The following is a 26088-nucleotide window of genomic DNA, read 5'->3' on the forward strand; positions in this document are numbered from 1 at the left end:
AATTCTACGACTGCATTACAATGATTTTAAATTTAATTTACTTTAATTCACTTTCTAAAAATGGGATTTTTTAAGACAGTACATGGCAACTCGGTGACCACCGCATCAAATCCAATGCGCACCGCACCACCGACGCCATTTTTCTGTCAATGGAGTCATAAGTTGCGTGCTCGCAGGACGCCATTTTATTAAAATAATAATTTCAATTATCTGCAGTGAAAACTATTCTATTTTATACAAGTGAACGTTAAGAAATTTCAAAATGAGTTACGGAAGACCTCCGCCGCGTATTGACGGCATGGTATCGTTGAAAGTGGACAATCTCACATATCGTACTACCCCTGAAGATTTACGCCGCGTTTTCGAAAGGTGTGGGGAAGTAGGCGACATTTATATTCCTCGTGATCGTTACACAAGGGAAAGCAGAGGATTCGCTTTTGTCAGGTATTATTTTGTCTATTTGCTTGTGATTTTTGCCGGTATAAAATGGCCACGCTTGGGTTAACCTTGATTTGGTTGTTTGTTGTAGGTTTTACGACCGACGCGATGCGGAGGAAGCGCTGGACTCGCTCGACGGGCGCATGCTGGACGGAAGGGAGCTGCGAGTGCAGATGGCTCGCTACGGAAGGCCTTCGTCGCCCTACAGAAGCCGGTACGACCGCAGACGCAGGTACGGTGCTGTAGCCTACCGTGTTCTGTCAAATTTATTACTTACCATGACTAACATATTTTTAATTTAATAGCAATTGATAGAATTGCCTACTAACCCTTTGAGCTATTTATATATTCTTGTCTACTGTTTTGAAAATGGATACACTTCCAACGTAAATTAATTGTTAACAGTCTCTTCCACCTTCTACAGCAGTGGTTCCTAACCTTTTCAGTCCGGTCACCCCTATGACTAACTAGGGAACCTGATTTTACCCCTCCTCCCAATGGTAATAAAAAAGAAAACGTGTACGTTAGTTGTATTGTTATATTAGGTTAGCTTATTACCCCCGTAAAATACCAGTTTTACCCCCACGGCGTTAATTGCCCCCAGGTTAGGAACCAATGTTCTACATTCTTATCTGTGTGTGTTTAATCGGAACCAATATTAACATACTCCTTATGAGTAACGATATTTTACAGATAAACAAACATTGTTGCTTTGTATATGATTATAATGTTTCATAATAAATATTTCTATCTGCACTATTTAGGACATCATCCACCTGAAGCTCAGCACAGGATTGAGCTAGTAACAAACCAGTCTTCACATTAGATGCGGATCCACACGCCGCTCCGGTGTGCAAGCGGGACATAACTACATGCACAGCGCGGTCACTCACCAGAGTAGTGTGTGTATCCACATCCGTGTGACTGCATAAACTGCAACTGACCGATGTATATTTCCAGCGGTTCTCGCTCCGGGTCTCGCTCACGCCGCCGCTCCCGCTCTCGCTCGCGTTCCCGCAAGCGCTCGTACTCGCGCAGCCGGTCCCGTTCCCGCAGCCGCAGCCGCTCGGACTCCAAGAGCTCGCGCGGGCGCTCCCGCAGCCGCTCGCATTCCAGGTCTCGCTCCAGGCATTGAAGTGCTGAGTAAGTTTTAATGTTGATACACAATTTATTTGAAACCAATGTTTTAGGCAAAGGTAGTAACAATAATTTAGAAATTCTGATCATTGGATCTGTTTCTTAATCTTATATATTTTAGATAATTAATCACTGATGCAAAATACTGTATTGCATATTGCAGTAAACTTATACTACGACAAATTTTTAATTGCTTAACTTCTCACTTTTCTGTTTGTAATTTGATATAATATGGACTATTTGTCTGCAATAAATGTTACATTAATTATTGTGTGTACTATAATAAAATTACTCAAATGAATAAAATATGTAAGAAATTAACCTGTCCTGAACTGAGAACATGCTATATAGGTCAGAATTTTCTAGAATGGCAGCTTTCAGTTTTTTTAAAAGCCAAAGATCTATAGATACTAACTAAACATTATGCTTTTTTGTTCCAGGTTGAGAGTACCGGTTTAGAGCTGAAGCTGTGCCAGCTATCTCGTGCACTCTTCGGCCAAGGTACTAGCTCTCACTTACTCTAGCCCCACGACCTAACTATGTCCAACATAGTGGCAAATTTTAACGTAACAAATTAACTTTTAAGTTCTTAACTTAGATTAACAACAACTCTTAGTGATTTTGTCTTCTTTTTTTATTATTTGCATTATCAGACTGTTATGTAGCAAGTTGATAACTTATCAGATATCAAATTTTCCCGATAGATTTTTAATTTGTGTAATAGGCTCAAGTTCTGTTCAGATTATTTTACTACATTTAAAAAAGGCTCCTAGACACAAATGCTTGTGTATTGTGTTGTGTGATTCTCAAAAAATCTATTTAAGGAGAATATAATTGTGGATTTTAAAATGTATAAAATATGATTTCATCAGTTTGTGTATTTAATCACCAATTAGGTGTGACCATAAAGGTCCTTAGATATATTTCAGGTTAGAATCATTACCCAGGAGATCATGTGCTACCCATGGGCATTGTGGGCTAAATTGGGACATTTTGGGACACCTCATGATGTGTGGTAACAGAAATTAACAACCAAATGCCTTTCAGTTCACTTTTTTTTTGTATAATTTCAAAATTGTTAATTCCGCTAAGGTACTATGCCCTTGATATGAACAAATTAGTCAAAAACTTACAAGAAGTTCACATACATACCTATGCTTTAGTAATTTGATAAATCAAAATACATAATTAGACCATTTTCAGTTAAAAAGTTGTCCAACAATTTGCATTTAAGCACCCTGACCGTCCCTGACGGCCAAAAATAAGTATCTTTTTGCTGGAAATGACCCACATAAAATCTATTTGATAGCAATATGCTTTGAAAGGGTAATTGTATGAACAAGGACATGTTATTTTAGCTTGAAATTGTAATGTATAATCAATCATACACTGTTAGCTGGCAATTCGTAAACCTTACTGTAAAAACAAAGGTCCACGGATGGCCAATGAACAGTGTTTGTGTAGTACAATATTAATGTATGTATGTGTGTGCTCAGGGCGGAGCGCGGAGGGTGCGGGGAGGCGGGGCGCGGGGGGTTGCGGAGCCGACAACTGCTGTTTTGCTGTTGTTGCTGTTCATAAAGTTATGAGTAAAATTTTTATATTTTTGACCAACCAGACTTGTCTCACGTAGGTACTTAAAATGACCCATACGTTTAATTTATGAAACAGCATTTATTTCTAATGAATTTAAAAATGTACACTTTGAAGTTGGACACTAGTAATGACAGATGCTGTGGTGGTGATTGCGGACTAACGTTTGCATTTGTTTGGCAGGCCGCGAGCAGGTGCCGCTGGCCTGCTGTGGCAGTTTCCCGCTGATTGCTGTGTTTGCAGACTTTCCAGATGCGTCTAGGTTTCATGTACAGGACTACGCCCCCCGCCGATGCGAGTTAGCTTTAGTACACCCATATATTTTCTTTCGAGATTTTATTTAGAGTTAGATTGAAGATTTTCGAAGTTGCAAGAGAGAAGACATCGACAGGACGCCTGGGATTTGGATTCTGTAATGTAGGTTAAAATGTCGTAAATAAATAGAGTTAACACGAGTGGTTTTGTTTTTATTTGTAAATACTAAAGGCAAATATCCCCCTCCTTAATTCTAATCTATAGTGTAATAATGTGGTAAAATCAACCATTTCTTCAGTCTTGAGTCATGTATAAAACTCAATTTTATCCTATTTCTTTAAAGTCCTTCCGAAAATGAGTCGCATATCAAGCATGTGCACTGTTGTCTCCTTGCTGACGGGACAGAATAACAATAAGAAATAGTTGATCCAACCATATATGTAACGGGCAAGACTAATAAAATTATCAAGGGAATTGTTTAGCTAAAATTTAGGGAAAGGGTTCCAAACTACGTCAATAGAATTTGATGAAGTTTCTGCACTGACTTAATATAAAAGAAATAGACACACAAAGCAGAACAAAAACGTCAAGAAATGTGGATCCCAATGACGTTTCGCACCATTTGCATTGATGATAAAAACGCTTACGTAAATTTTGAGTCAAGATAAATGTTTCGTACAGAAAAGAGCTTAATGTCGTAAGCATTAAGTGTCAAATTTGCAAACATAAGTACCAACACTGTTAAAAAATTTAGTCCGATGGCACTAAACGTAACGTATTTACGTCAAACGAGAATAATGAACGAATGGAGTCACTTTGGTACACTTTAATATGTATTACTGTACAGGAAAATATTAAAATTGAAGTAATAAATAAAACAAATTTAATTTAATCGGGAGCTCAAATAAAATTAATTCGTGGTTCAAATTCAAACAAATTAAATTTTTAATTCGTAAGTATACGTCTTTAAATACTAATTTCCTTGAAATAAATTCTACTTATTAAATAACTGTGTATTTAAGATCTACATTTACTCATAGCACGGGTGCACGGGGACATTTAGATACTGATTGGATTTTTTTTATAAAGTCTACCTATACTTTATAAAAAAAAAATCCTGTGGTTGTCACTGTGTTCCGACAGGTTTAGCATTTACAGTTAGTCGATATAAGCCCTTATTGGTGGTGTATATGTCGGAAACAGGGAAATGGGCCAAACACACAAGTGCCATTTTGCCTTGTTTAAAACTGCATCACCCCTATCTCTTGCTATAATTAAATAGCAGTCCACTTTGCACGTCGCATAGGTTTTCTTGGAAATCTTCAATTTAAACATAATATTATTTCTTATGAATTCCATATAAAAATATAAAAAAATATTGACCTCACATCGACTTAATAGAATTTTGTTCCTTGGTACTAACAAATTAATTTATTCAAAACCATAAAATTACCACCAGATTACATAAATTATGTAATGCTATCCAAAGAACTAACCGAAAGAAATACATTCCATCCTTTTTCCTTGTTTTATCATTGTTATTTTTACATATTTTAACGGCACATTTCGTAATTGTTGACAACTTCACATTTGAGCGTTTCAAACAAGACTAAACGAAAAAGTAATGCATGATCTGTTTTGACATCACTTTTGTGGGGCCATTTTTGGCGGCTGATTGGGTATCCAGTTCTTTATACTATATCAATGAGTTTCTGTCAAAAAGAAAAATCGTGTGAAGATTAGAGCATGGATCCTTTTCCCTACATTACATTCAAATCTAAATGGGGCCTATTGCATAATAAAATACTAGCTAAAGGCTTCGTCACACAGGCGCGTTTTCTGCGCGGGGCGTGAGCGTTTTATATGTAAAAGCGGCGTGCGCCGCCCGGATAACGCGCCTGTGTGACGAAGCTTTGTTTGGGTATACTGCGGGCCTACCGCGAACCACGTTCGACGTGTTTCCTCTCTGTCGCACTTGTAAATTCGTACGTAAGTGACAGGGAGGTAACACGTCGAACGTGGTTCGCGGTAGGCCCTCTGAAGACAAAACTTGTTTTTCGTTTATCTTTCACCAAAGTGGTATAAGCCTGACCAGTAATATATGATAATTGTCAAGAGGGCGCTGTTATTCTCATGTATAGGGTGACAATTCAGTGTAGTATGAAAAAATTAGTTCCAGTGAAATTCCGCAACATGGCGCAACCTCAATAGATCCTGGTTCACCTTTTATAATAGTGTGGCAGTGATAACCATCATGAACTAAATCAGGGGTCTCCAAACCCCGGCCCGCGACGCGTTCCAATCCGGCCCGCCGACACCCAAAACGAGTACCCACTGTCCGGCCCGCGGGAGTGCGGGAGCCAAGCTCCAGGGGTTCAGCATTCATTGAGAGTGGAACTGTTCCTAACAGCATTAACCAGACACCCTCGAAAAACCGACGGTGGCCCGCGCGAAAGTTTCTGAGGGGCAATATAGCCCTCGGGTAAAAAAGTTTGGAGACCTCTGAACTAAATAATAATTTGTTTTGAGAAATGGGTTAGGTATAATTATAATATTGGACAGACTTGAGCATGGGTACCTGAAGGTTGAGAAAGTAAAACTACAAAATGAAAAATAAAATGATTCATTGTTATATAATTAACAACTATGACTTAATATTAAAATTAACAACTAACACGCCATTCTTGGCACTCCCTACTTTGAACCATCTCCCAGACTTGTGTTCTTGTCCGATGGCTGCATACAACTGAGTCCCGTCACTAGTAAAATGCATGGAATTCACAAAGCCATTGATTTCTATACTAAACATAGGTGATACTTTTCTATATGCATCACTGACTTTCCATAATCTAATAAAGTTATCGTAGGAACCCGACGCAAACACATCGGAGTTTAACAATGTAGCTAAACTTGTTATCCATCTAGGTACATTGTTTTCAGAGCCATGGGCCTCTGTAACGGTGCACAGTGGTTTCTTTTTCAACACACTCCAAACACACAAGGAGCCATTGTCACTTCCCGATATAAAATGCTCCTCATCCAATAGTTTCACTTCATCCAAGCTACCTACTGGTCCATTGAAAATTAACTGTGATTCTTCCACTATTTTCCATATCCTAACTGAAGCGTCCCTCCCACCGGCCGATATTGCTCTTTCTCTGGTCAATGCATCAATGGATGTAATAGAAGATTGGTGGCCAAATAATGTTTCAACATAAGCCATTTCATCTAAAGACCAAATTTTTATAGACCGGTCTTTGCTCGCTGAATACAATTCATGAGTATTTTTCCTAAACACAAGTCCAGTCACTTTGTCTTTATGGCCTCTGAAGGTATGAACGTGTTTCAATGTGATTGGGTCCCATATTTGCACATCTTTAGATTCATCTGAGGATGCAAGGTATTTCGTGTCCGAGGATAGGGCTACTCCAGATACACTTCCATTGATGTACTTGGAATGTGTTTTGAAGGTCAGGCTGCCGAGTTTCCGCTTTTCTTTGATTCCCCACTTGATTATAGTGCCGCACTTGCTGCCTGTGAATGCGAATTGACCATCGCTGCTCACGCATACACAAGTTACGGGTAGCTTGTGTTCCCGGGCACGAATCAGTCTAATATCACTCTCGGGAGGAGGCAGGTAGTTGTCCGCTACTTCCACGCGTAGTTTACCCTTCTGTTCTAAGTAGTCCCTTTGCAAACGCTTCCCAATCGCATCGTCGTCCACCTCCTTTAGCTCTGCGCGCTTCGCTTCTTCTTTCTCAATTTCTTCTAGATACTTCTTCGCGAGCCGCAGTTTCTTCTGCTCCGCGGTTTCATGGTCACTTTCTGATTCTTCAGCGTCGGAAAACTTCTTAAAATCTACATCACTGCCCGAGGAATCGTGGCCGTTTTCGAGGTTAGAAACATCTTGCTTATTCGGCTTAACTTTCTTGATTTTCTCGCCTTTTCTTTTGTGGACTTGCCTTGATTTTCCTTTTAAGAAGAAGGATGAAGACATTTCTCTAAATTTGCTTACACCAATCCTATATTTTTATTAAGAAATCTCAAAATTAATTCCATAAACCACACGTGTAGGCGACTTTCGTTGACGTTTGACAACTGTAACTGACATCTACAACTGCTTAAATACTGTCAAAATAGGTCTGTTCGAGCAATAGTTAAAGACGTGATAAAAAAATAATATTGATTTAATTAGGTGCTGATTTTTTTCAAATTCATCAGTCGGTTTTCAAGGGAATATAAAAGAGTAGAAATTGCAAATTATTGTTGTAAACAATATATTATAGAGACACCAATAACTCATCTTTATAGCTATTGCTCTTAAGCCCCCTCCAGACAGCGAAATCGACTCCACACTCGCATTCGCCGTTTCGCACGCGATTCACGCACATAGTCGGGAGGGGGCTTTATATTTGGAGTCTTGCAAACAGTATTTTAGTATTCTGCATAATCACAACATTTGCGTAGCAGAATTTACTCCTTTGTAGAAAGTACTACATTGTCCTATATATTATACTACTCTGCACTACATATATATCTACACAGCTCATTAATTAATTAGTTAATGCTGATGTTTTTGTATTAAGCTCGGAGGAAACCAAGGGTAATCCCTTACAAATGGGGTACTGGTTTGTACAGTACAATAACAACAGATCAAGTCAATATAATAGTAAATTATTTATACACTCTGTTATTATTGTATCAATACATTTCTATTTCTCAAATTCTCACACAACTTTTGATGAGAACTACTCGACATATGTATAGCTAATATAGCTACATCAAATCAGTGTCTAGAATAGATTCAGGTCTTATCCAACAATAGTGTTCGCTCCTCTTAACTGCAAGTAGCCGGCGGTTATGTCCATGGGTAAACTCCTGACCGTTGCAAATTCCTCCGCATTGCTGTAGTACAGTTTGGAATGGCGGTCCATGTAGGGAGCGGGGAGGCCCGAGATATCTGAGTACTTCTTAGTTGGCTTGAATGTCGGTGGAGCATTTATTGAATAATCTGTAAATATGACAACGATGGTAAACACAAGAACATGGTTACTTTGCCATATCCTTTTTAAAAGAAATATCTTGACTTTACATACACATTACGCTGCACGTGTTTAAAATATTCTATTTGATTACTGAATATCTGTCTTTACAAAATATTTTAATTGACGCAAATTGTAAGTAGATTATATTATTATTAAACGTATTTACTTTATATAGTAAATTCATACTCTATAAGTATAATATTGTGAAATGCTGACTTACCATGTAATGATCATGTTACATTATGGTTAATAAATAAACTAAACTAAATAGAAAATACTTACACAGTACAATATCGTTTGGCCATGGTAAAGCTCGTTCTGCTGTAAGAATTTGTTTCAAAGATCTCCACATACGCTTTTTACAGCCACTCTTAACTAAGAATTTGTTTTCTGTTTTAAAGCAGTACACTTTATCTGCATTAGTAGTCATGATTTAAACAGAATATTGTTAATTCTTATAATTTCGATTAACTCTCGATCACTTCTAGGGTTTTGTTATGACAGATAAAATAATTTAAATAATACCAGCTCCACGTTTTAATAAACGCTTATTTAATCCACGCCTCAAATATTTGTAAAAATCAGAATTATATTTTTACGACTATATTTAATAATTTTCGACATTTTTTAGTGCATTAAGTAGTAATTTTAGTTATTTGAGAGTTAAAATTCCAATAAACTTTACGGGTATGTTACTGCCTTTTATACAATATTTACCGAATTTGGATAATTTTGGGTGTACATGGTAACTCTAGAGACTACCGGAAGTGGTAACATTCATAAATTACTTTAGGCTAAGGAAATAACTAACATACGAGCATTTTTTAACGAAGCTCAAATGGCTTGGTACGTCCCCACACGTGTTTGACAGTAACGTCAAAGAAGTTAGGTTAGGAATTCCTTTAAACATTTGTATACAGTGAAATGTGTTGATTCTACGCACTAAAATGGATATAGTTAATGAAATTCTAGAAAAAGAACAGAAGAAAGCGGAGAAATACAAGCCTATTACAGTAGAAAAGCACTTAGATGTAGAATTAGACATCGGAACTCTTCTTGTATTTGACTCAAACGACTTGGACACAAAAAAATTAAAGTAAGTGGATTAAGGTTACTATTTTAATTTGATTATCTTATCACAAACACTAAAGAAAAGTCTTTTTGTTAATAAATGCCGCTATATAAGGTTTAAGCTACAGTAAGTGTTCATTTTTATCAATTACATTTACTTTCAGTGCTAACAAAAGCAGAGATGAATACTTACAATCGTTATCCCGCGACAACACACAGCTGTTACTCAACAAGATCTGGGAGCTCCCCACCGAGAGGGTGGAAGAGGCTATAGTGGTGAAGCTGCCGGAGCCCACCACAATGCTACCGAGAGCCAAGCCGGTGCCCAAGCCCAGGCCGCTGACCAAGTGGCAGGAATTTGCTAAAGCCAAGGGCATTACTAAGAAGAAGAAGGATAAACTTGAATGGGATGAACAGTTGCAGAAATGGGTGCCACTTTATGGGTAAGTTTAAGGCCAAGTGTGCACTACAATTTAAATTTTTGCGATACGATTTTAGAATCACGCTGTAATATATATCTTTTGTCGTATATGCGCGCACTGACATATAAACACATATGTTGCATTCCTGCGACAAAATTATAGTGCACTTGGCCTTACACACATTTTTATTTTGTACACATAATAAAAAAAAAAAATTCTTCCTCGGAAATGTTTTTTAACAGACAACTTTTTGCCCACTTAAAACACTTCTGTAAATTAAAAGACAATCAGGATCGTGGTACTACAGCTTTATTTATATGGAGACATTTTTGTGGCCTGGACCAGATGTCTTGTTTGGCTGGGTGGCAATGAATGTGTTAAAATGCAGCTAGTATTTTCAGAAAAAAAAAAATCTAAAACACTTGTGAATGCTCCTTTAGATAATTTTTAATTTTCTCGTTTTCCCACATTCCAGATTCAGAAAGGCAGCTGCAGAGAAAGAGAAGAACTGGTTAATAGAGGTCCCGCAGAACGTGGATCCCATGACAGACATGTACGAGAAAAAGTCTGAGGCCAAGTCCGAGAAGGTGGCCAAGAATGAGCTGCAGAGGCTCAAGAACATTGCACGAGCCAAGAAAGTCAAGATCCCTAGAGTGGGACTTCCGGTCACGTCTGACAAAGCTTCTGCTAATCAGGTACTGTTTTTTAGTCATAATAATTATTACAAACTAGCAACCCACCTCGGCTTCAAACGGGTTAACACATTATACATAAACCTTCCTCTTAAATCACTCTATTTAAAAAAACCGCATCAAAATCCGTTGCGTAGTTTTAAAGATCTAAGCATACATATGGACACACAGACAGCGGGAAGCGACTTTGTTTTATACTATGTAGTGAAGAGATTTTGATGACGTCATGTGGGATATTATTGAATAGATTTTTTAAGCTGAACTTAAGATAATCTCCAAATATAGAGATTGTAACGAGTACTGACTGTACACCTCTAAAGCCGCGTCTCGATTACGCGCGGCGGCCGCGCGAGCATTGTTCGACCGCGGCAAACCTGTATTTTGGCTCGCGAGCCAATTTTAGCACCATCTAGAACTATAGCGCGGCCGCCACGCGCGACAGGCGATCCGACGATCGACGACATTATATCACAAAAATTAATTATTCGGAACGAAGTATAGCCAAATAGAAAAATGATCTGTTGCGATAATCACTTCATTTACTGTTCCATAGAAACTGTTTAGTGCCGTATAATTTAATTAAAGTACGACACTTTTCATTATCAATGTATTATGTTATGTATGCGGCCGCGCGAGCCAACTGAAATATATACACATCCGTCCCAACTGCGCGCGAACATTCCTTTGCCGCGCGTCGAAACGCCGACAATGAATGGTTCGTCGCGAGCCAATGATCGAGTATCCATTGCGCGCGGCTGCTGTACGAGCCAATGTTCGATAGCTTGCCGCGCGATATGGAGACGGGGCTTAACATTTATATGAAATTAACGGACTTTTTCCTTAAGTTCGCCCGGGCTTTAAATTCTATCAAATTTATAAAAAAAAACCTCCAATTCCAGCTAGCAACCGCAGCAACAGTCGCCCGAGCATCCACAGCCTCCCTCGGCAAGTTCCAAGACCGCCTGCCCAAGGAAAAGGATGCCCGAGGCAAAGGTGTCCATGAACTCATACCCGGAAAGGACAGAAAGAGAAAGCTGCCGGTACCCACAGCGCAGGTTGAGAGGGAGAATAACCTTAATTTGCTGGACAGCATATTGAACAAGCGGCCGAAGATTGACATGGATAAGGCTGTGGCTAAACATATAGCTAATGAGCAAGTGCAGTAAGTTGTAAAGTTAATTTTATTAAGGTCAATGTGGTTTCCCAAATCGAGCTACCACCAAGGTCACTCTACTGGGATTTTTTCCCCAGTAGTTACCACTGGTAAAAGGTGGAAAAAAATCCCAGTAGTCACCACCTGGTAACAACTTGGTGGTAACTAGTGGGAATAACCCGAAAATTACTTCAACTTGGTAATGTAACAAATTTTCATCATATCATTTTATTACCAGGAGATCAGAAGAAAAGAAGAGCAGCAAGCCGAAGGGCAAACCCCGCAAGGGCAAGACGGGGAACCCCAGCAAGTTCACCGCCAAGAAGCCCAAGGCGGGCGCCGGGCAACGCAACCCGGGCAAGAAAGCCGGCGGGCGGAAGAGGAGGTAGTGGAAAGACGGAACCGTGGAATGTTTGCTTTAAGTTTGTTTATTCAGTAAAGTATTTAAGAGTTAGCAACTTGTTTTATTGTTGGTATAATTAACCCTTTATTTGATCTTTTATCTTAATACTCTTACAAATTTGCAGAAAATTCGCTTAGGTATTCTAATTAGCGCGAACGTGAATTGCATTGCTCCCACAGTGGTTATTTCCACTAGTTACCACCAAATCTTACCCGTGGTAACAACTGAGAAACTTTTCTTACCTGTGGTAACAACTGATAAATAAAATTGCATTGCTCCCACAGTGGTTATTTCCACTAGTTACCACCAAATCTTACCCGTGGTAACAACTGAGAAACTTTTCTTACCTGTGGTAACAACTGATAAATAAAAATACTGTCAGTTATGTAGGTAATTTTTATCAGTATTGAACATAACAATATTTGAGTGATCAGTAACAGTTACTGAGAAAATTAATTCCAGAGTCGCTTTGGTGGTTACCAGTGGGATTTTTTTTCTGTTGTTCCCAGTGGTGAAAAAAAAAAAATCAGTTGTTACCGCTGTTGACAATTTGGTGGTAACTAGTAAGAATAACTCGTGGTAATAGGTAATAAATAAATCCTAGCTGTTACCGGTGGTAACAACTTGGTGGTAACTGGTAACATTTGGAAATAATCCACTTTAAACAGCCAATCATACACCAAATGTTACCTAAATAAAAAGTCTTGTTTAGTTAAATATTTATTCCTTCAACAATGAACGTTCTAAATACAAGTTCACCATTACACAGACACTGCCACTACCACCGAGAGGAACAGAGGGGCTTTACACACACTAAGCCGACTAAATTCGAGAAGGAGAGACCTAGGTACATTGGCAACATGAACGTTTACAGACATGCAGTAACCTGGACACTTTATTCAAGGTCCAAAATTCCGGTTGGTATGTTTGTAAATACCTAATTTCTATGTTGCCAATAACACCTTATAGTTCAAACTTACCACGGTCTCCTCTACTTCTTATTGTCAAAGTTTAATAATATACAAATCTATACAGAAATTCCATTCCAGTCTTTGGTTGAATAGTGTAAATAGCTAGAAAATGTATGACTGTACTGTAACTATCATCAGGTTATGTGCATGACTTTGGCGCCGAAGTTTAAACTAACAATACTCTTCAGCCCATATGTATTTTAAGAATTGTCTTTTTTATACACGTTCTTCACCATTTTTTAAAGATAATTTGGAGATCTGATAGGTCAAGAACGCAACCCTTTTTTAAACTGGATTATTTCCACAGGGAAAATCATTTAAAATTTAAAAATATTGTAAAGTAGTTTAAGTTTAAAAAAAAAAATTGCCACTGGTTCAAGGGTAAATGCTTCATGGTGTTGTAATGTTGGTAAAGTATACTATATAGTGAAAACACTAATATTAAGAGTGTCTTTAACTTTTTCAAGTCTGTTTAGTACCATAAACTGTGCCTACTTTCTCTGTACTGGCTAATTGTGATCCAACAGGAGCCTTTTTTTTAAAATTTAACACATTCAGTGCCGAAAACCCGACTATCGGCTATTTGATGATTCCGTTCCCAGGTCGGACGATCCGATAGTCGGGATCGTGGTATCGTACACCTTTATATGAAGAAATTTTTGTGGCCTGGCACGGATGTCTTGTTTGGCTGGGTGGCAATGAAATGAATGTGTTAAATTTCTAATTTTGGAGCAAAGTAGGCACATTTTACGGTACTTTAGTAGTGCTAATCAGTGTGGTAAAGCCCTCGCAAGCCTAGACATAAGGAGAAGGTGTAATACTGTATATCGAGCGTACAACTACAAGCCCTAGAGCTATGGAAGCGACTACAGCGTTCTACAACCACGTTATTGCTACTTTAACGTTAACGATGCCTGTTCAGATAACACTTTATTGTGAATACGTATACAGGTTGGTAGGAAGGAAATTTCAGGATGGTTAAATTATTATAAATTACTTAAATGTTAATAATGTTTACGAGACAAGAAATATGGAAATTTCTGCAAATATTGACCAGTATTCATTGTTTTTGCATGTTTGTAACAATTTTGGCAATGTATCTCACAAGATGTAAAAGGTAAGTACTTTATTATTTATATACTTATATGATTTTTTATTTGAAACAGGCATCGTTTAACAAACTACTTACTCTTAAACATTAATATTGCTATTGCACTAAAGCTATTTCTAATTAGTAATATTAGTATACAATTTGTCACAAAATAGATTTCTGGTACAATATTTTGATTACATAAATAGGATTATATATTTATTAGGATGCTATTTTCAATGAAGGTAGTCTGGCATGGCATGGAGAAAGTTAGATGGCAGTAGTGTATATTAATTGTCATTATTTTAATTGCTTCAAAATTGTGTTTATGAAAATGAAAAGGAATAGTTAGTAATTGTCAAAAACTAGTGTTTTAAAAGCCGCTTCCTCTTAAAGTAAGATATCAGTAATATCATAAAAACTAGGACAAAGGTTGATATTTTATTTATTTTCTTACGAAATAAATTCCCAGGGGTTATTGCCGATTGTTAACGAAATTCCTATGGTAGGAATAAATGGGAAAACTACAAAAAATATAAATACTACTGACATCTAACGATTCGCCAGAAAACCCGTGGAATTAATGGAATAGATATACTGTGAAGTGTACCTTACAACATACTGATATTCTTCAGTGCCACTGGAGTATTGGAATCAGATGGAATTATTTGATAGCCTCAGTTAAAATCTCGATTCCTTTACTTATATGCAGAGATCGGACAAATTTGCGTCATTGCTCGCAATAATGTGGACATGACTCCAAAATTGATTAAATAATTAATCATTTAATTAATTTTTTACCTGATGTTTAATTATGATTCCTAATCAATAAATACTACTAAGATTTCTTATAATGTAAATTTATTTAAAAAAATAATCAGTATGTTTTCCAAATTTTCTGAAGGTACTCATTTTTTTTATGTCAAAAATATATTTAAGTGCTATTTATTGACTAGGGAACAAAATTAAATCTCAGGTAAAAAATTAATTAAAATAATTAAATGATTAATTATTTAATCAAATTTCGAGTCATGTCCACATTATTGCGAGCAATGACGCCAATCTGTCCGATCTCTGCTTATATGTGAACCCGTTACTTTACAATCTAACGTAGGTTAGGTTAAGCGCGCGTTGGCGGCGGCGAGCCGCGCGCGCAGTTTATAATCTCCCTACCGTTAGATTATAATTTAACTAGCGAGATTATAAACTGACGAGTGTTTACAATTTTACGGTGATTTTACTGGTACTATCAAAGCATCTATTCAACTAAACCAATTAGCAACCATAACAAATGACGCATAGCTGATAACGCTCCTCTGTACGGAGTGAAACATGTCGAGCGATTTCGACTTAAAATACGTGGGTGACCCTTTTTTAATATATTTAACATAACAAATAAGTTATTGAGATTACACATTACAAATCGAGATATAGTATAATACTATAATATAGGTATAGAAATATTACTTGCTATTTATTTGTTACACCATATTTTGGTTAAATAAAACAAAACATGGACAGATTCCTTCCAACAAACTCCGTAACATTCATATTTTCTATCTATCGCAAATTCGACTTACATTCCTTGACATCCCTGAGTTACCTACACAAAATATTCGTGTTGCTTTCTTATGATATTTATGTTATTATGTACATACATTTGGGTTTTTCCCACCTCTTACCATTACCTACCACCAACCGTTTTATTTAATTTATTTGCTATAATTATTATAATGTTTTAATGTTGAATATTTATAAACATATGACAAAACTAAGGAATTTGTTATGTCTTTTTGTTTTAATACGTTGACAGGTGATTCTGTTAACTGGGAATTATTTTTCTCAGTTGTTCCCAATGATACCACAGCTGTTACCAGTAGCGACAACCAGTGGCCTATTTTATAAAGCTACAAGTTACAATTTACAAGCGGAAGTCTCGTTCTAACACATAGGGTTAGAAAGAGACTTCCGTTTGTAAATTGTAACTTGTAGCTTTATAAAATAGGCCACAGGTGGTCAAATGTGGGAATAGTCTTCATAATTTTGTGATTTGTTAACGGCTATCTAGAACCCTGTATATAACAATGAGGTCACATGATTATACAATTAAAATGTGTATAAGTATAAGAATTATCAGAAATAAGTTTACCAGAACAACCATATAAATACACAACCGCTACAATACGAATGTCAGAGATATTACATGAAGACTGTCAATTACCATACAAAATGGTTATTAAATCGAGTTTACCGAAGTCTCATATATTTTATACCTACGAGGGCCTACCTATTTACGAGGGCCCTGCGCACGCTCAATCGTGTTGCTACCCGGATTGTTGTGTTCCATTGTTCTGAGAATGACTTCAGTAAAATCACTTTGTTTGTATTATGTTATAATTCTTAGAAATAATTGTTGTGTTGTGTTGTTTTGTCCTATGTAAATATTTGCTACACTATCGCATTGGGCAACTGTCATGATAGCCGTACTGTTATTATATATAAATAAAAAAAATAAAATAACGCAATGTTTTGTAGGTATAATTGAAAGTCTTCATTATTGACTTTTCACCGTGAATATACCATTAAATATTAATAAAAAATAACTTAAGTACAATCGTAAGTCTACGCTTTACTATTAGAAGGAAAGGAGATCATAGAAGGAATATAAAATGTTCTCACTAGTAAATGCAACAATAACATTATACTTACCTACCTAAAATTAATAATTAAGTAATCAACCCTGGTTTGGTCCTTCTAAGGAGAGGGATCAATTTAAAGTATACGTAGAACCGTTATCTAGAAATGTAGCAGAATTCTTCATGAATCTCCACTTGACATTTATAAAATCATAAAAAAGCAATTTAAGAGTCCTTTAATGTTTAAAATCACTAAAAGTAGTCAATTATAATATCAACCTGTCTAAATAAGTAGACTTGAATATTTCCGATTATTCCCAACTGTTACCACTAGCAACAAGACAACTGAGAATAAATACAGTTGTTACCACATGGTTACCACTCCTTATTTTGGGCATATTACTTCTACACGGTCGGCCTCCACACATAAAGTGCACGCCGACCATGTCAATGTAATAGGCGCTCTTAGGTATTTTAGTGATATTAAAAAAAATATATATATATATTTTGGTGGTAATACTGGGAATATTTTTTCTGTTATTCCCACTTGTAATACGTGATTTTTCCCCAGTTGTTACATCTAGTAAACACTTAATGGTGAAATCTGGAAACAACGTTGTTAGAATCTAATTTGTTTTAACGGTTCTAGATGATTTAATAAATGATATAACAATTAATACTAATATAATGAATACCTAATATTGATTTCCTACACAGGGCCAACTACTTATACAATTTCATTTAAATTCGTCACGATAACTTTCAGATAATATAATTAATTAATTATTATTAATTATACAACGCTACACAATTTATTATAAGACAATTAAAGCAACTTTTGGCTACAGACGCGGTCAAACCGCTATAAAACCTTAAATAAATTGCGATCCTATCACAGGTTAGCATGAGTTCATGAATATAGCAAAAATAGGTATGTATTCTTGATGTTTAACTTCATTTAAAATATCTCTGTTATATATGGATACAGATATAGTAACAACTGCTAAATATATTATTATATACATGTTATAAGGAAAAATATTCCCACAGTAAAAAAGGAAAAATATATTACCATTTACTTCTCAATGCTATGCGCACTGCACTTTTTGCAAAGAGTATACACCCCAGACTCAGCATCATGCTTACCTTTATAATGGCATACAATATGCACCAACTTCAGATTATCCCGAGTGAAGATCTGCAAATAATACCTGTCCGCTTCCACAGTTCCATCGCTGCTATGTTCACACAGAACACAAGTGACTTGACCGGAGTAGACCGCTTCTATAGCTTTAATGATTTGGGGTATTATGGAGCGGGAGAGCTCTATTTTGTGGTCTAGATTCCATGTTTGGAATATTATGCGTTCTTCTCGGCTTCTATAAGGATTGATTACATGGTCGTCTTTGTAAGCGCATGATGTGTTGTTGTAAAGGCCTCCACATTGGAATATACCTCGTTCGTTGCAGAGGCGGTTTTTCTCAGCTTTCCTGTTGAAGTAGTCTTGATTATATTTATTGGTTTCGAGTAGTTTCCGTAGGTCTGCGAGGAACTGGTCGACTAGTTTCTTGCCGCGGCTGTTCTTCGAATGAGTGTAGAGGTCGGAGGCTTGAAGGGCGGACTTGGTTTTGTAGAAATAGCCCCGCATGCGATCTTTGACGCGTTTGCACATTGACTGCTCTTTGGTCTTCTCTGAAGGTTCCAGACCTGTAATGAGTTTTTTTTTATTTAAACTTTATTGCAGAAATAAAGACAAATTGAGGACTTGATGTCAAAAAGCCTAAACTGCCAGTCAACGATTGGGTTAAAGAGAGATAAGAAAAGTTAGTTCAAGGAATAGTAATCTTCTTAGGTTGTCAAAAGAAGAAAGTACCTAGTAGCAGCCTTATTCAGACATCTTTAAAGCTAGCATGCGTCAACTGGAGAGATCAAAAAGGTTACTGAGTAACTCGAATAAAATAATCACAATGACACGTATTTTCTTTTACATTTTCCTTAATAATATGCAAGATTTAAAAAAATGAGAGTAATTCTCAGGATACTACTGCAAGTCTATTTGACTTTGGACCATTTCCGATTTGAAATCTTGATTCAGCTGGGAAGACTCTGGAGTTGCGGGCGTCCATAGGCTACGGTGACTGCTTACCATCAGGCGGCCCGTATGCTTGTTTGGCACCAATGTGGTATAAAAAACCGGCCAAGTGCGAGTCGGACTCGCGCACGGAGGGTTCCGCACCATCAACAAAAAATAGAGCAAAACAAGCAAAAAAACGGTCACCCATCCAAGTACTGACCCCGCCCGACGTTGCTTAACTTCGGTCAAAAATCACGTTTCTTGTATGGGAGCCCCACTTAAATCTTTATTTTATTCTGTTTTTAGTATTTGTTGTTATAGCGGCAACAGAAATACATCATCTGTGAAAATTTCAACTGTCTAGCTATCACGGTTCGTGAGATACAGCCTGGTGACAGATGGACGGACGGACGGACAGCGGAGTCTTAGTATAGTCTGTCCGTTTTTCTAAGATCAAGTACGCCATAGTAAATGTATGGCGAACTAGATCTTAGAAATCGGACAGGCTATAATAGGGTCCCGTTTTTACCCTTTGGGTACGGAACCCTAAAAAAGACTCCAACTAACCTCCAAACCACTTGGGATCCTGCGCGCGCTCGCTCAGCATGGTGCGCGCGTCATCAGCAGCTGCAATGTACTTCTGGAACACCTTGAACTTCTCCTTGATGTTGGTGGTGAGGAACTCCTTGGCGGCCAGCCCTGTGTCTATGTATTCCTTCTTGGACGAGCGGATTAGGCTATAGTAGTGGTCAAAGTCTGCAAATAAAATGTATTACAAATAAATAAATGTTATAGGGCAGTCTTCCAGTATCTGTCGAAGGGATGACGACAAATGGGGCCAGCGAGTACTGTTCTGGAGACCTCGACTGGGAAGCCGAAGGGACGGAAAACCACGAGCCAGATGGTCAGACGACATTAGAAAGACAGCAGGGCCGACCTGGCATAGAACCGCCGCGTACAGAACAACATGGAAATCCATGAAAGAGGCATATGTTCAGCAGTGGACGCAGATATGCTGAGAAGAAGAAGAAGATAGGGCAGTCTTACACAGATTGACTAAGCCTCATAGTTCAAGAAGGCTTGTTGCGGGTACTCAGCAAATGATATATATAAAATACAAATAATAACACAAAAAAAATCAGATATAAGTAGAAAGATATTTTTTTTCCTTCATACTTTATGGGCATAGGAGTGTTGTCATTTTTTCATCTCATTCACACTCGTGTCAGCGACATTGTCAACCGTTTTGTTCCATCTGTTTACCGTTTCTCTCAGTCAAGTGCTCTCCAATCCTGAACTAACGGACCTAAAGACCGATTAAGAGCATGCAAAAAGATTTCGTTCCTTTCGGTCCTTCACGGGATTTCATTCTTAACAGTTCTTTCTTTAGGACCACCTCAAGCCTATTCATTACAGTGATCTTGTAAAGTACCCAATATTATCCTTACTTCTCTTTTGCCTATAATCTATCTATATAACATACCAGTTACCATTTGTTCCTTGTCCTTCAACAATATGAAGAGTGTCTGTGGCGGCAGGGTGTCCAGGTAATCGTCGTCCGCGACCTGCGTCCCATCCTCGGCTACGTAGAGCGCCGCGCACCTGGCATTGAACTACAAACACAAATATAGGTCAATGCTAACCGATACAGGCCAAGGCCACGCTTTTCAAGGATAAATAATGCAAACTATGAATGGAACCACTACTTTAAACGATTAAAATACATCTAGATATTAATGAAGTGAAGATATAAACACAGAATAGCACTTACACCGAGCTTTTTGCATGATTTCTCAATTAATTCCTGCAGATTTTCGGCGGCGACGCCGATTCTCTTCTCCCTTTTCACATCGGCCACTTTATATCCTTTTTTCATGGTTTTTTTACGGCGATTTTTAGCACAAATAAATTAATATATGGAAAGTAAATTAGACAAAGAAAATTGTATATGCTGAAAATGACCGCCCGCGCGAATCGCGCGATTCGCGAGATAATTTACGCGACAAAGTACTTCCGGATTGTTTGACGCATGTCAGATAAAGGTGTAAATGACACTTCATTCATTATTGCCATAAGAAAAAAATATATTCAAAGATCATTCGAGGCACTGATAAAAATGCCGTTATCTTAATCAAGTTACTTAAGCGAAAATAGTCTTTATTGTTTTGTCATAGAGATTATTTTCGAAATTTTAAAACGAACATGACAGAACACTGATGACAGCCGTTGAAATCGTTGGATTTTGGTTGGATTGATGTTATGTTATTTACATTTTAGCGCAAGTCGCAACTTTTTTCAGGGTTTTAGGTTGCTTTTAGGCCTATTGGTTAGGTTAAGTATTGAATTGGTCTTATCTCGATGTCCAGTTTATGAGTACATACAATCTAAATAGAAGACTGGTCCTTTGTTCGAGTGCGACCTATTAACTTACATGATAACCCGTTCCCATAGTCTGTAGTTTAAAGTCTCCTACAGCCTACAGTGAACGCTTGTGTGATTTCCTGAGCAAAAGCCATGAAGAGAGGAGCTTTGATTGTTATTGAAGGACTTGATCGAACAGGGAAATCTACGCAATGCAAAGCATTAGGTTGGTATTTCAAGTTTTCTACAAATTTGATACCATTTTCAACGCTGAATCATGCTTGAAAAAAACATATGGTGTTGTTTATTTACCTTAAAATTGTAATTTTCTAAATACGATTATTTTGAATAGTGGAAGGCCTGCTGCAGAAGCAAATAAAAGCAGAGTACACCAATTTTCCGGCAAGACAAACAGAGATTGGGAAAGTTATCAATAACTATCTTATGTCCAAGGTAAGCCTCTGAATCATCACTATGATGTACCTTCCTGAGACCGGAGCATTTGTTTTGTATTTGAATTTGGAACCCTTAGTTACTCAATGAAAGATCAAAATATTTTTTGGAATATGTACAAAAATTTGTAGGCAGGGTCTTAGGAGGATACACATATTATAATTCAGTTTGAAAATCTATCTGGCGTTACCTATGTACCTAATTAAATTTAAAAATAAACATTGAGGACTGCAATACCAAATCTGTAGTCCAAAAGCCTGTGGTCCGAAAAAATGTAATTCTTTATTAAGATGTGCCTTTAATTTAAAATAGGACTTTTTATGAAAAAATCTGATAAAATGGAAAGTACATTAGTTTTATAGTAGAAGTGCACAACTGATACTCACATTCCTCTATGGAACATCTACATTTTTTTGGATAAAAATTTCAGAAAGAGCTGTCAGACGAAGCCATCCACCTGCTGTTCTCAGCCAACCGCTGGGAGAGAGCCGGTGAGATCATCAAGACCCTGGAGGCAGGCACCAGCGTCATTGTAGATCGGTATTGTTACTCGGGGGTGGCATTTTCAGCTGCCAAAGGTATGAAAGACTGATAAATAAATTTGTTGCATCACACATATTTCTGACCATTCTTTTTTACAATCTCATCGTCTTCCTTGAGTTGTCCCGACATTTTTGCCACGGCTCATGGGAGCCTGGGGTCCGCTTGGCAATTTATCCCAAGAATTGGCATAGGCACTAGTTTTTACGAAAGCGACTGCCATCTGACCTTTCAACCCAGAGGGTAAACTAGGCCAGTTTCCTCACGATGTTTTCCTTCACTGAAAAGCGACTTGGTAAATATCAAATGATATTTCGTACAAAGTTCTGAAAAAACTCATTGGTACAAGCCAGGGTTTGAACCCGTGATCTCCGGATTGCAAGTCCAAAGCTGTTACCGCTAGGCCAACAGCTCTTTTTTACAATCTATGGATCACTAATTCTCCAAACTTTTGTCAGGTCTCGACATTAACTTCTGCAAAGCCCCCGACATGGGCCTGCCCAAGCCAGACCGGGTTTTCTTCCTAACCATGCCCATAGAGAGCATAGAGCAGAGAAATGGCTTCGGAAATGAAAGGCAAGTCATACTTTATTATACAAGTCCATACATTGTAGGGCTTTGCACACTTCATGCAGTTATGAAAGGGCTTGGCACACTTGTGGGAATATTAGGAGTTGAAAAGGGGGGTGGAAGTTTGTATGGGGAATCAATAACTTGAGCCAATTTAGTTGAAATTTGATATGGAGACAGGATATTTGTGGGGAAGGATATAAAATAATTTTTATCCACAAAATTATCTCTTATTAGTGTAAAAAGGGGGGTGGAAATTTGTAAAGGTAATCTATAAGGGGCGATCACCAAATGTTTACTTATGTTAAATTTCTTATTGATTTATAGGTACGAGGTTTTAAGCTTCCAAAAAAAGGTGGCAGAAATGTATCACCAGCTAAAAGAAGATGACTGGGAGGTGTTAGATGCAAGAAGGTAGTTATAATATAACCTATTTGAACTAAATATTTTATGGTTAACCCTTTTAGCGCCACGCCTATCGTGTGCGGCGTGTCATCGTGAACCTTGTCGTAATGCATGTAAGTTGATTTTGGGCTGTAGCCGCGCACGTCATTTTACATCTTTGGCGATAAAGGATTTATTATTATTTAAGCTTTTATTTCTCGCATATTCGTTATAAAATTGACTTTCACTAGACTTATATAGACCGGAATATGAACCGTGATTACCTTTATCTCTATAAGTCTAGTGAAACTAACTGTGAATCTTTAAAAAATTGAAAATTGACTTTTACAGTACATATGGTGCTACTTTCCCGCACTAGTGCGTAAATAAGCACTTTTCGTTGCTATGTCAAATATTTAAAGGGGCATATGTACTGTAAAACGTTGTACGATACGCGTGCGAATAGGTAATTCGCAACTCGTGTCGATTTAAAACACTCCCTTCGGTCGTGTTTTAATGTATCCCCACTCGTTTCGAATTTCCTCTTTTCCGCACTTGTATCGTAAATAACTGTTTTGTTATATTTTCACGGCCTTGAGGGTAAAAGCCTCCTCCATCTTTTTCATTACTCATTGTCTGAAGCATTATTCTCCCAAGTCTTTCCTGCGATTTCTATGACGTCATCAACCCATCTTTTTCTTTGTCTCACTGAGCCGTTTGCGTTGGCTATCAAAGGGTTGAAGTGCAAGATATATTAAAAAAAAACCTCTGTACAAGTGCAAGTGTTATTTAAAAAAAAATTAGTTCTGTGTCGGAATTTCGTGACAATTCTCGTGTTTCTTGTGACAGTTGTCGTGTTTCTTGTGACAATTGTCATTAGCTTCGCAAAATAAGTACTTATTTATTGGCGATATACCTAATGGAGTTTTTTTATAAAATGAATATGTTGGTGGCAAACAAGCACACCGCCCGCGCGTCCTGTGGTAAGCGGTTACCGTAGTCTATGGAGGCCTGTGACGTCAGTAACAGTGATGTCGACAATTCTCGCACCTGTCACCTTGGTGAAATAGGGGCCAGGCCTTAGGTTCTAATTCTAAATACCTAAATCGTGTCTATGATTTTCAGATCTATAGAAGAAATTCAAAAGGAGATTCTGGAGAAAGCGTTGCAAGTGGTAAAGAAAGCTGCCGACCAGCCTATAGGCAAGGTGTGGATTCAATCCTGATGTGATTAGTTAGTAGATTTAATATTAGATAGGCTGTCTGACCACTAGAGATCAGCGAGATCCGATGAGCGAGAAAATAGCAGATCACTTTTTTCTCGCTGACAGTCAAATAATTGCCATAGGTAATCTATAGTCTGTTGATTTGGAACTGGCCCCGAACTTTGTCTATTGTTAAGTGAAAGTGCACATGCTTCTACCTGCCTAAAAAATAGTTAGGCTGTGAATTAACTAATGGGGAAACGTCTTCCAAAGCTGTGTGGTCTTTAAGGTTACTGAGTGCGGTTTCACTTAACAATAGACTAAAAGTAAGCCATTAGAAGAAAAGTTATAGTACATTCTACTAATTTGCAAATGAATCCTACATACATTAAATTTAATTATGGAAACTAAAACTAAAACTGGAAATTATAAAACTGCCAGTTTTTTTAAAGAGATTTTTGATTTTAAGAGTGACTCGGGCACAGACAATCCAACCTCTAGACATAGCATAGTCGCGCTACCCCCTCTGCCACACATACGGTAGCGTTACTCCATCTTCGAGTCAATCCCGTGCCGTGATTGGTCCGTGTCTTTGAACGGACCAATCACGGCACGGGATTCGCTCACCTCGTCCCCCCGCACCCCCGTATTTTCGGCAGCATTGGTTTCATGAAAGAATTGGCCTAAGCTCAGTCTAGAGGTTGGATTGTCAGTGGACTCGGGCGACCGTTACCATAGCAAAGAATGACAAGAAAAAATTGATTCACCCTCGAACAAGATGATTAGAATATTGAGTTAACTTTATAAACCCGACAGTGAGTTTTAAATTGTACTTACTAATAATAGTTCCTGCACATGTTTTGTTTCTTTTGTCATCATAAGTTATGAGCCTGATTTTTGTCAGTGGAGAAATGTATGTAAATAAAAAGTAGTGTATTACTGAATTTGTAATAGTTATTATAATCATGAATAATTACTAGAAAGTAATATGAATCTTCCTGTGGATGAAATATTGAAACGTCATGTGATGTTATTGGGGGCCTTAGTGAAAATCCATACTTTATATATAATAATATAAATGCGAAAGTGTGTCTGTCTGTTACCTCTTCACGCTTAAACCGCTGAACCGATTTATAAGAAATTTGGTATGGAGATAGTTTGAGTCCCGGGGAAGGACATAGGGTAGATTAAATCCCAAAAATCACCCTTTAAGGGAGTGAAAAGGGGGGTGGAAGTTTGTATGGAGAATCGTTAAAGATTCGGTAAAAATAAGCTACCCAAATTACTAACTCCACGCAGACGAAGTCGCGGGCAAAAGCTAGCTTTATATAAAATAAGGGCCAATAAGTATGATTATAATTTTCACCGAAGTTCATATAGTAAATTATGGTTGTGGGGAATAGTCAGTTAATTTGTTTTACCACTTTTTAACGCCAAACAAAAACGTCAATCACACGCCAACATCATGGACGCAAGAGGGCGAATATAAACTTTTATTTCAACGCATGAAAGTTATTTATACTTTGTTAGCGAAAACTATAACTTATAATCGTTTTTAGCTCTATGGGCTTTACTTTTGACGTTCTGATATCCAAA

General features: G+C 37.5%; 6 protein-coding genes across 7 annotated transcripts; 3 read left to right on the forward strand and 3 right to left on the reverse strand.

Annotated features, from left to right (window-relative positions):
* The first annotated feature begins 131 nt into the window (after positions 1-131).
* LOC134650889 (serine/arginine-rich splicing factor 2) lies at positions 132-2618 on the forward strand. Of its 2 annotated transcripts, none has more exons than XM_063505824.1 (4): positions 132-444; positions 530-670; positions 1399-1581; positions 2016-2618. In XM_063505824.1, exons 1-3 carry the CDS (start codon positions 263-265, stop codon positions 1571-1573), a joined length of 498 nt encoding a protein of 165 aa, XP_063361894.1. In that variant the 5' UTR covers positions 132-262; the 3' UTR covers positions 1574-1581; positions 2016-2618. The 2 variants fall into 2 exon arrangements, with proteins under 2 accessions (XP_063361894.1, XP_063361895.1); XM_063505825.1 differs by having other exon boundaries at positions 530-652.
* A 3412-nt stretch (positions 2619-6030) lies between these two features.
* LOC134650890 (U3 small nucleolar RNA-interacting protein 2) lies at positions 6031-7511 on the reverse strand. The gene has a single exon (XM_063505827.1). The coding sequence runs from the start codon at positions 7418-7420 to the stop codon at positions 6068-6070; it is 1353 nt and encodes a 450-aa protein (XP_063361897.1). The 5' UTR covers positions 7421-7511; the 3' UTR covers positions 6031-6067.
* A 701-nt stretch (positions 7512-8212) lies between these two features.
* LOC134650929 (INO80 complex subunit C) lies at positions 8213-8939 on the reverse strand. Its single transcript, XM_063505884.1, has 2 exons — positions 8751-8939; positions 8213-8434 (listed from the first exon to the last, which is right to left on the reverse strand). Exons 1-2 carry the CDS (start codon positions 8896-8898, stop codon positions 8235-8237), a joined length of 348 nt encoding a protein of 115 aa, XP_063361954.1. The 5' UTR covers positions 8899-8939; the 3' UTR covers positions 8213-8234.
* A 403-nt stretch (positions 8940-9342) lies between these two features.
* Positions 9343-12260, forward strand: LOC134650891 (ribosome biogenesis regulatory protein homolog). The gene is made up of 5 exons (XM_063505828.1): positions 9343-9564; positions 9704-9982; positions 10437-10656; positions 11553-11815; positions 12045-12260. Exons 1-5 carry the CDS (start codon positions 9416-9418, stop codon positions 12193-12195), a joined length of 1062 nt encoding a protein of 353 aa, XP_063361898.1. The 5' UTR covers positions 9343-9415; the 3' UTR covers positions 12196-12260.
* A 5721-nt stretch (positions 12261-17981) lies between these two features.
* On the reverse strand, positions 17982-21040 carry LOC134650751 (DNA fragmentation factor subunit beta). The gene is made up of 4 exons (XM_063505683.1): positions 20752-21040; positions 20464-20593; positions 19548-19736; positions 17982-18613 (listed from the first exon to the last, which is right to left on the reverse strand). The coding sequence occupies exons 1-4, from the start codon at positions 20854-20856 to the stop codon at positions 17982-17984; spliced, it is 1056 nt and encodes a 351-aa protein (XP_063361753.1). The 5' UTR covers positions 20857-21040.
* Positions 21041-21494: 454 nt separating this feature from the next.
* Positions 21495-24548, forward strand: LOC134650943 (uncharacterized). Its single transcript, XM_063505899.1, has 6 exons — positions 21495-21567; positions 21694-21794; positions 22225-22372; positions 22793-22910; positions 23232-23318; positions 24414-24548. Exons 1-6 carry the CDS (start codon positions 21495-21497, stop codon positions 24511-24513), a joined length of 627 nt encoding a protein of 208 aa, XP_063361969.1. The 3' UTR covers positions 24514-24548.
* Positions 24549-26088: the final 1540 nt, after the last annotated feature.

The sequence above is a fragment of the Cydia amplana genome, chromosome 9 (genome assembly GCF_948474715.1).
Source record: "Cydia amplana chromosome 9, ilCydAmpl1.1, whole genome shotgun sequence".
Classification (NCBI taxonomy): Eukaryota; Metazoa; Arthropoda; class Insecta; order Lepidoptera; family Tortricidae; genus Cydia; species Cydia amplana.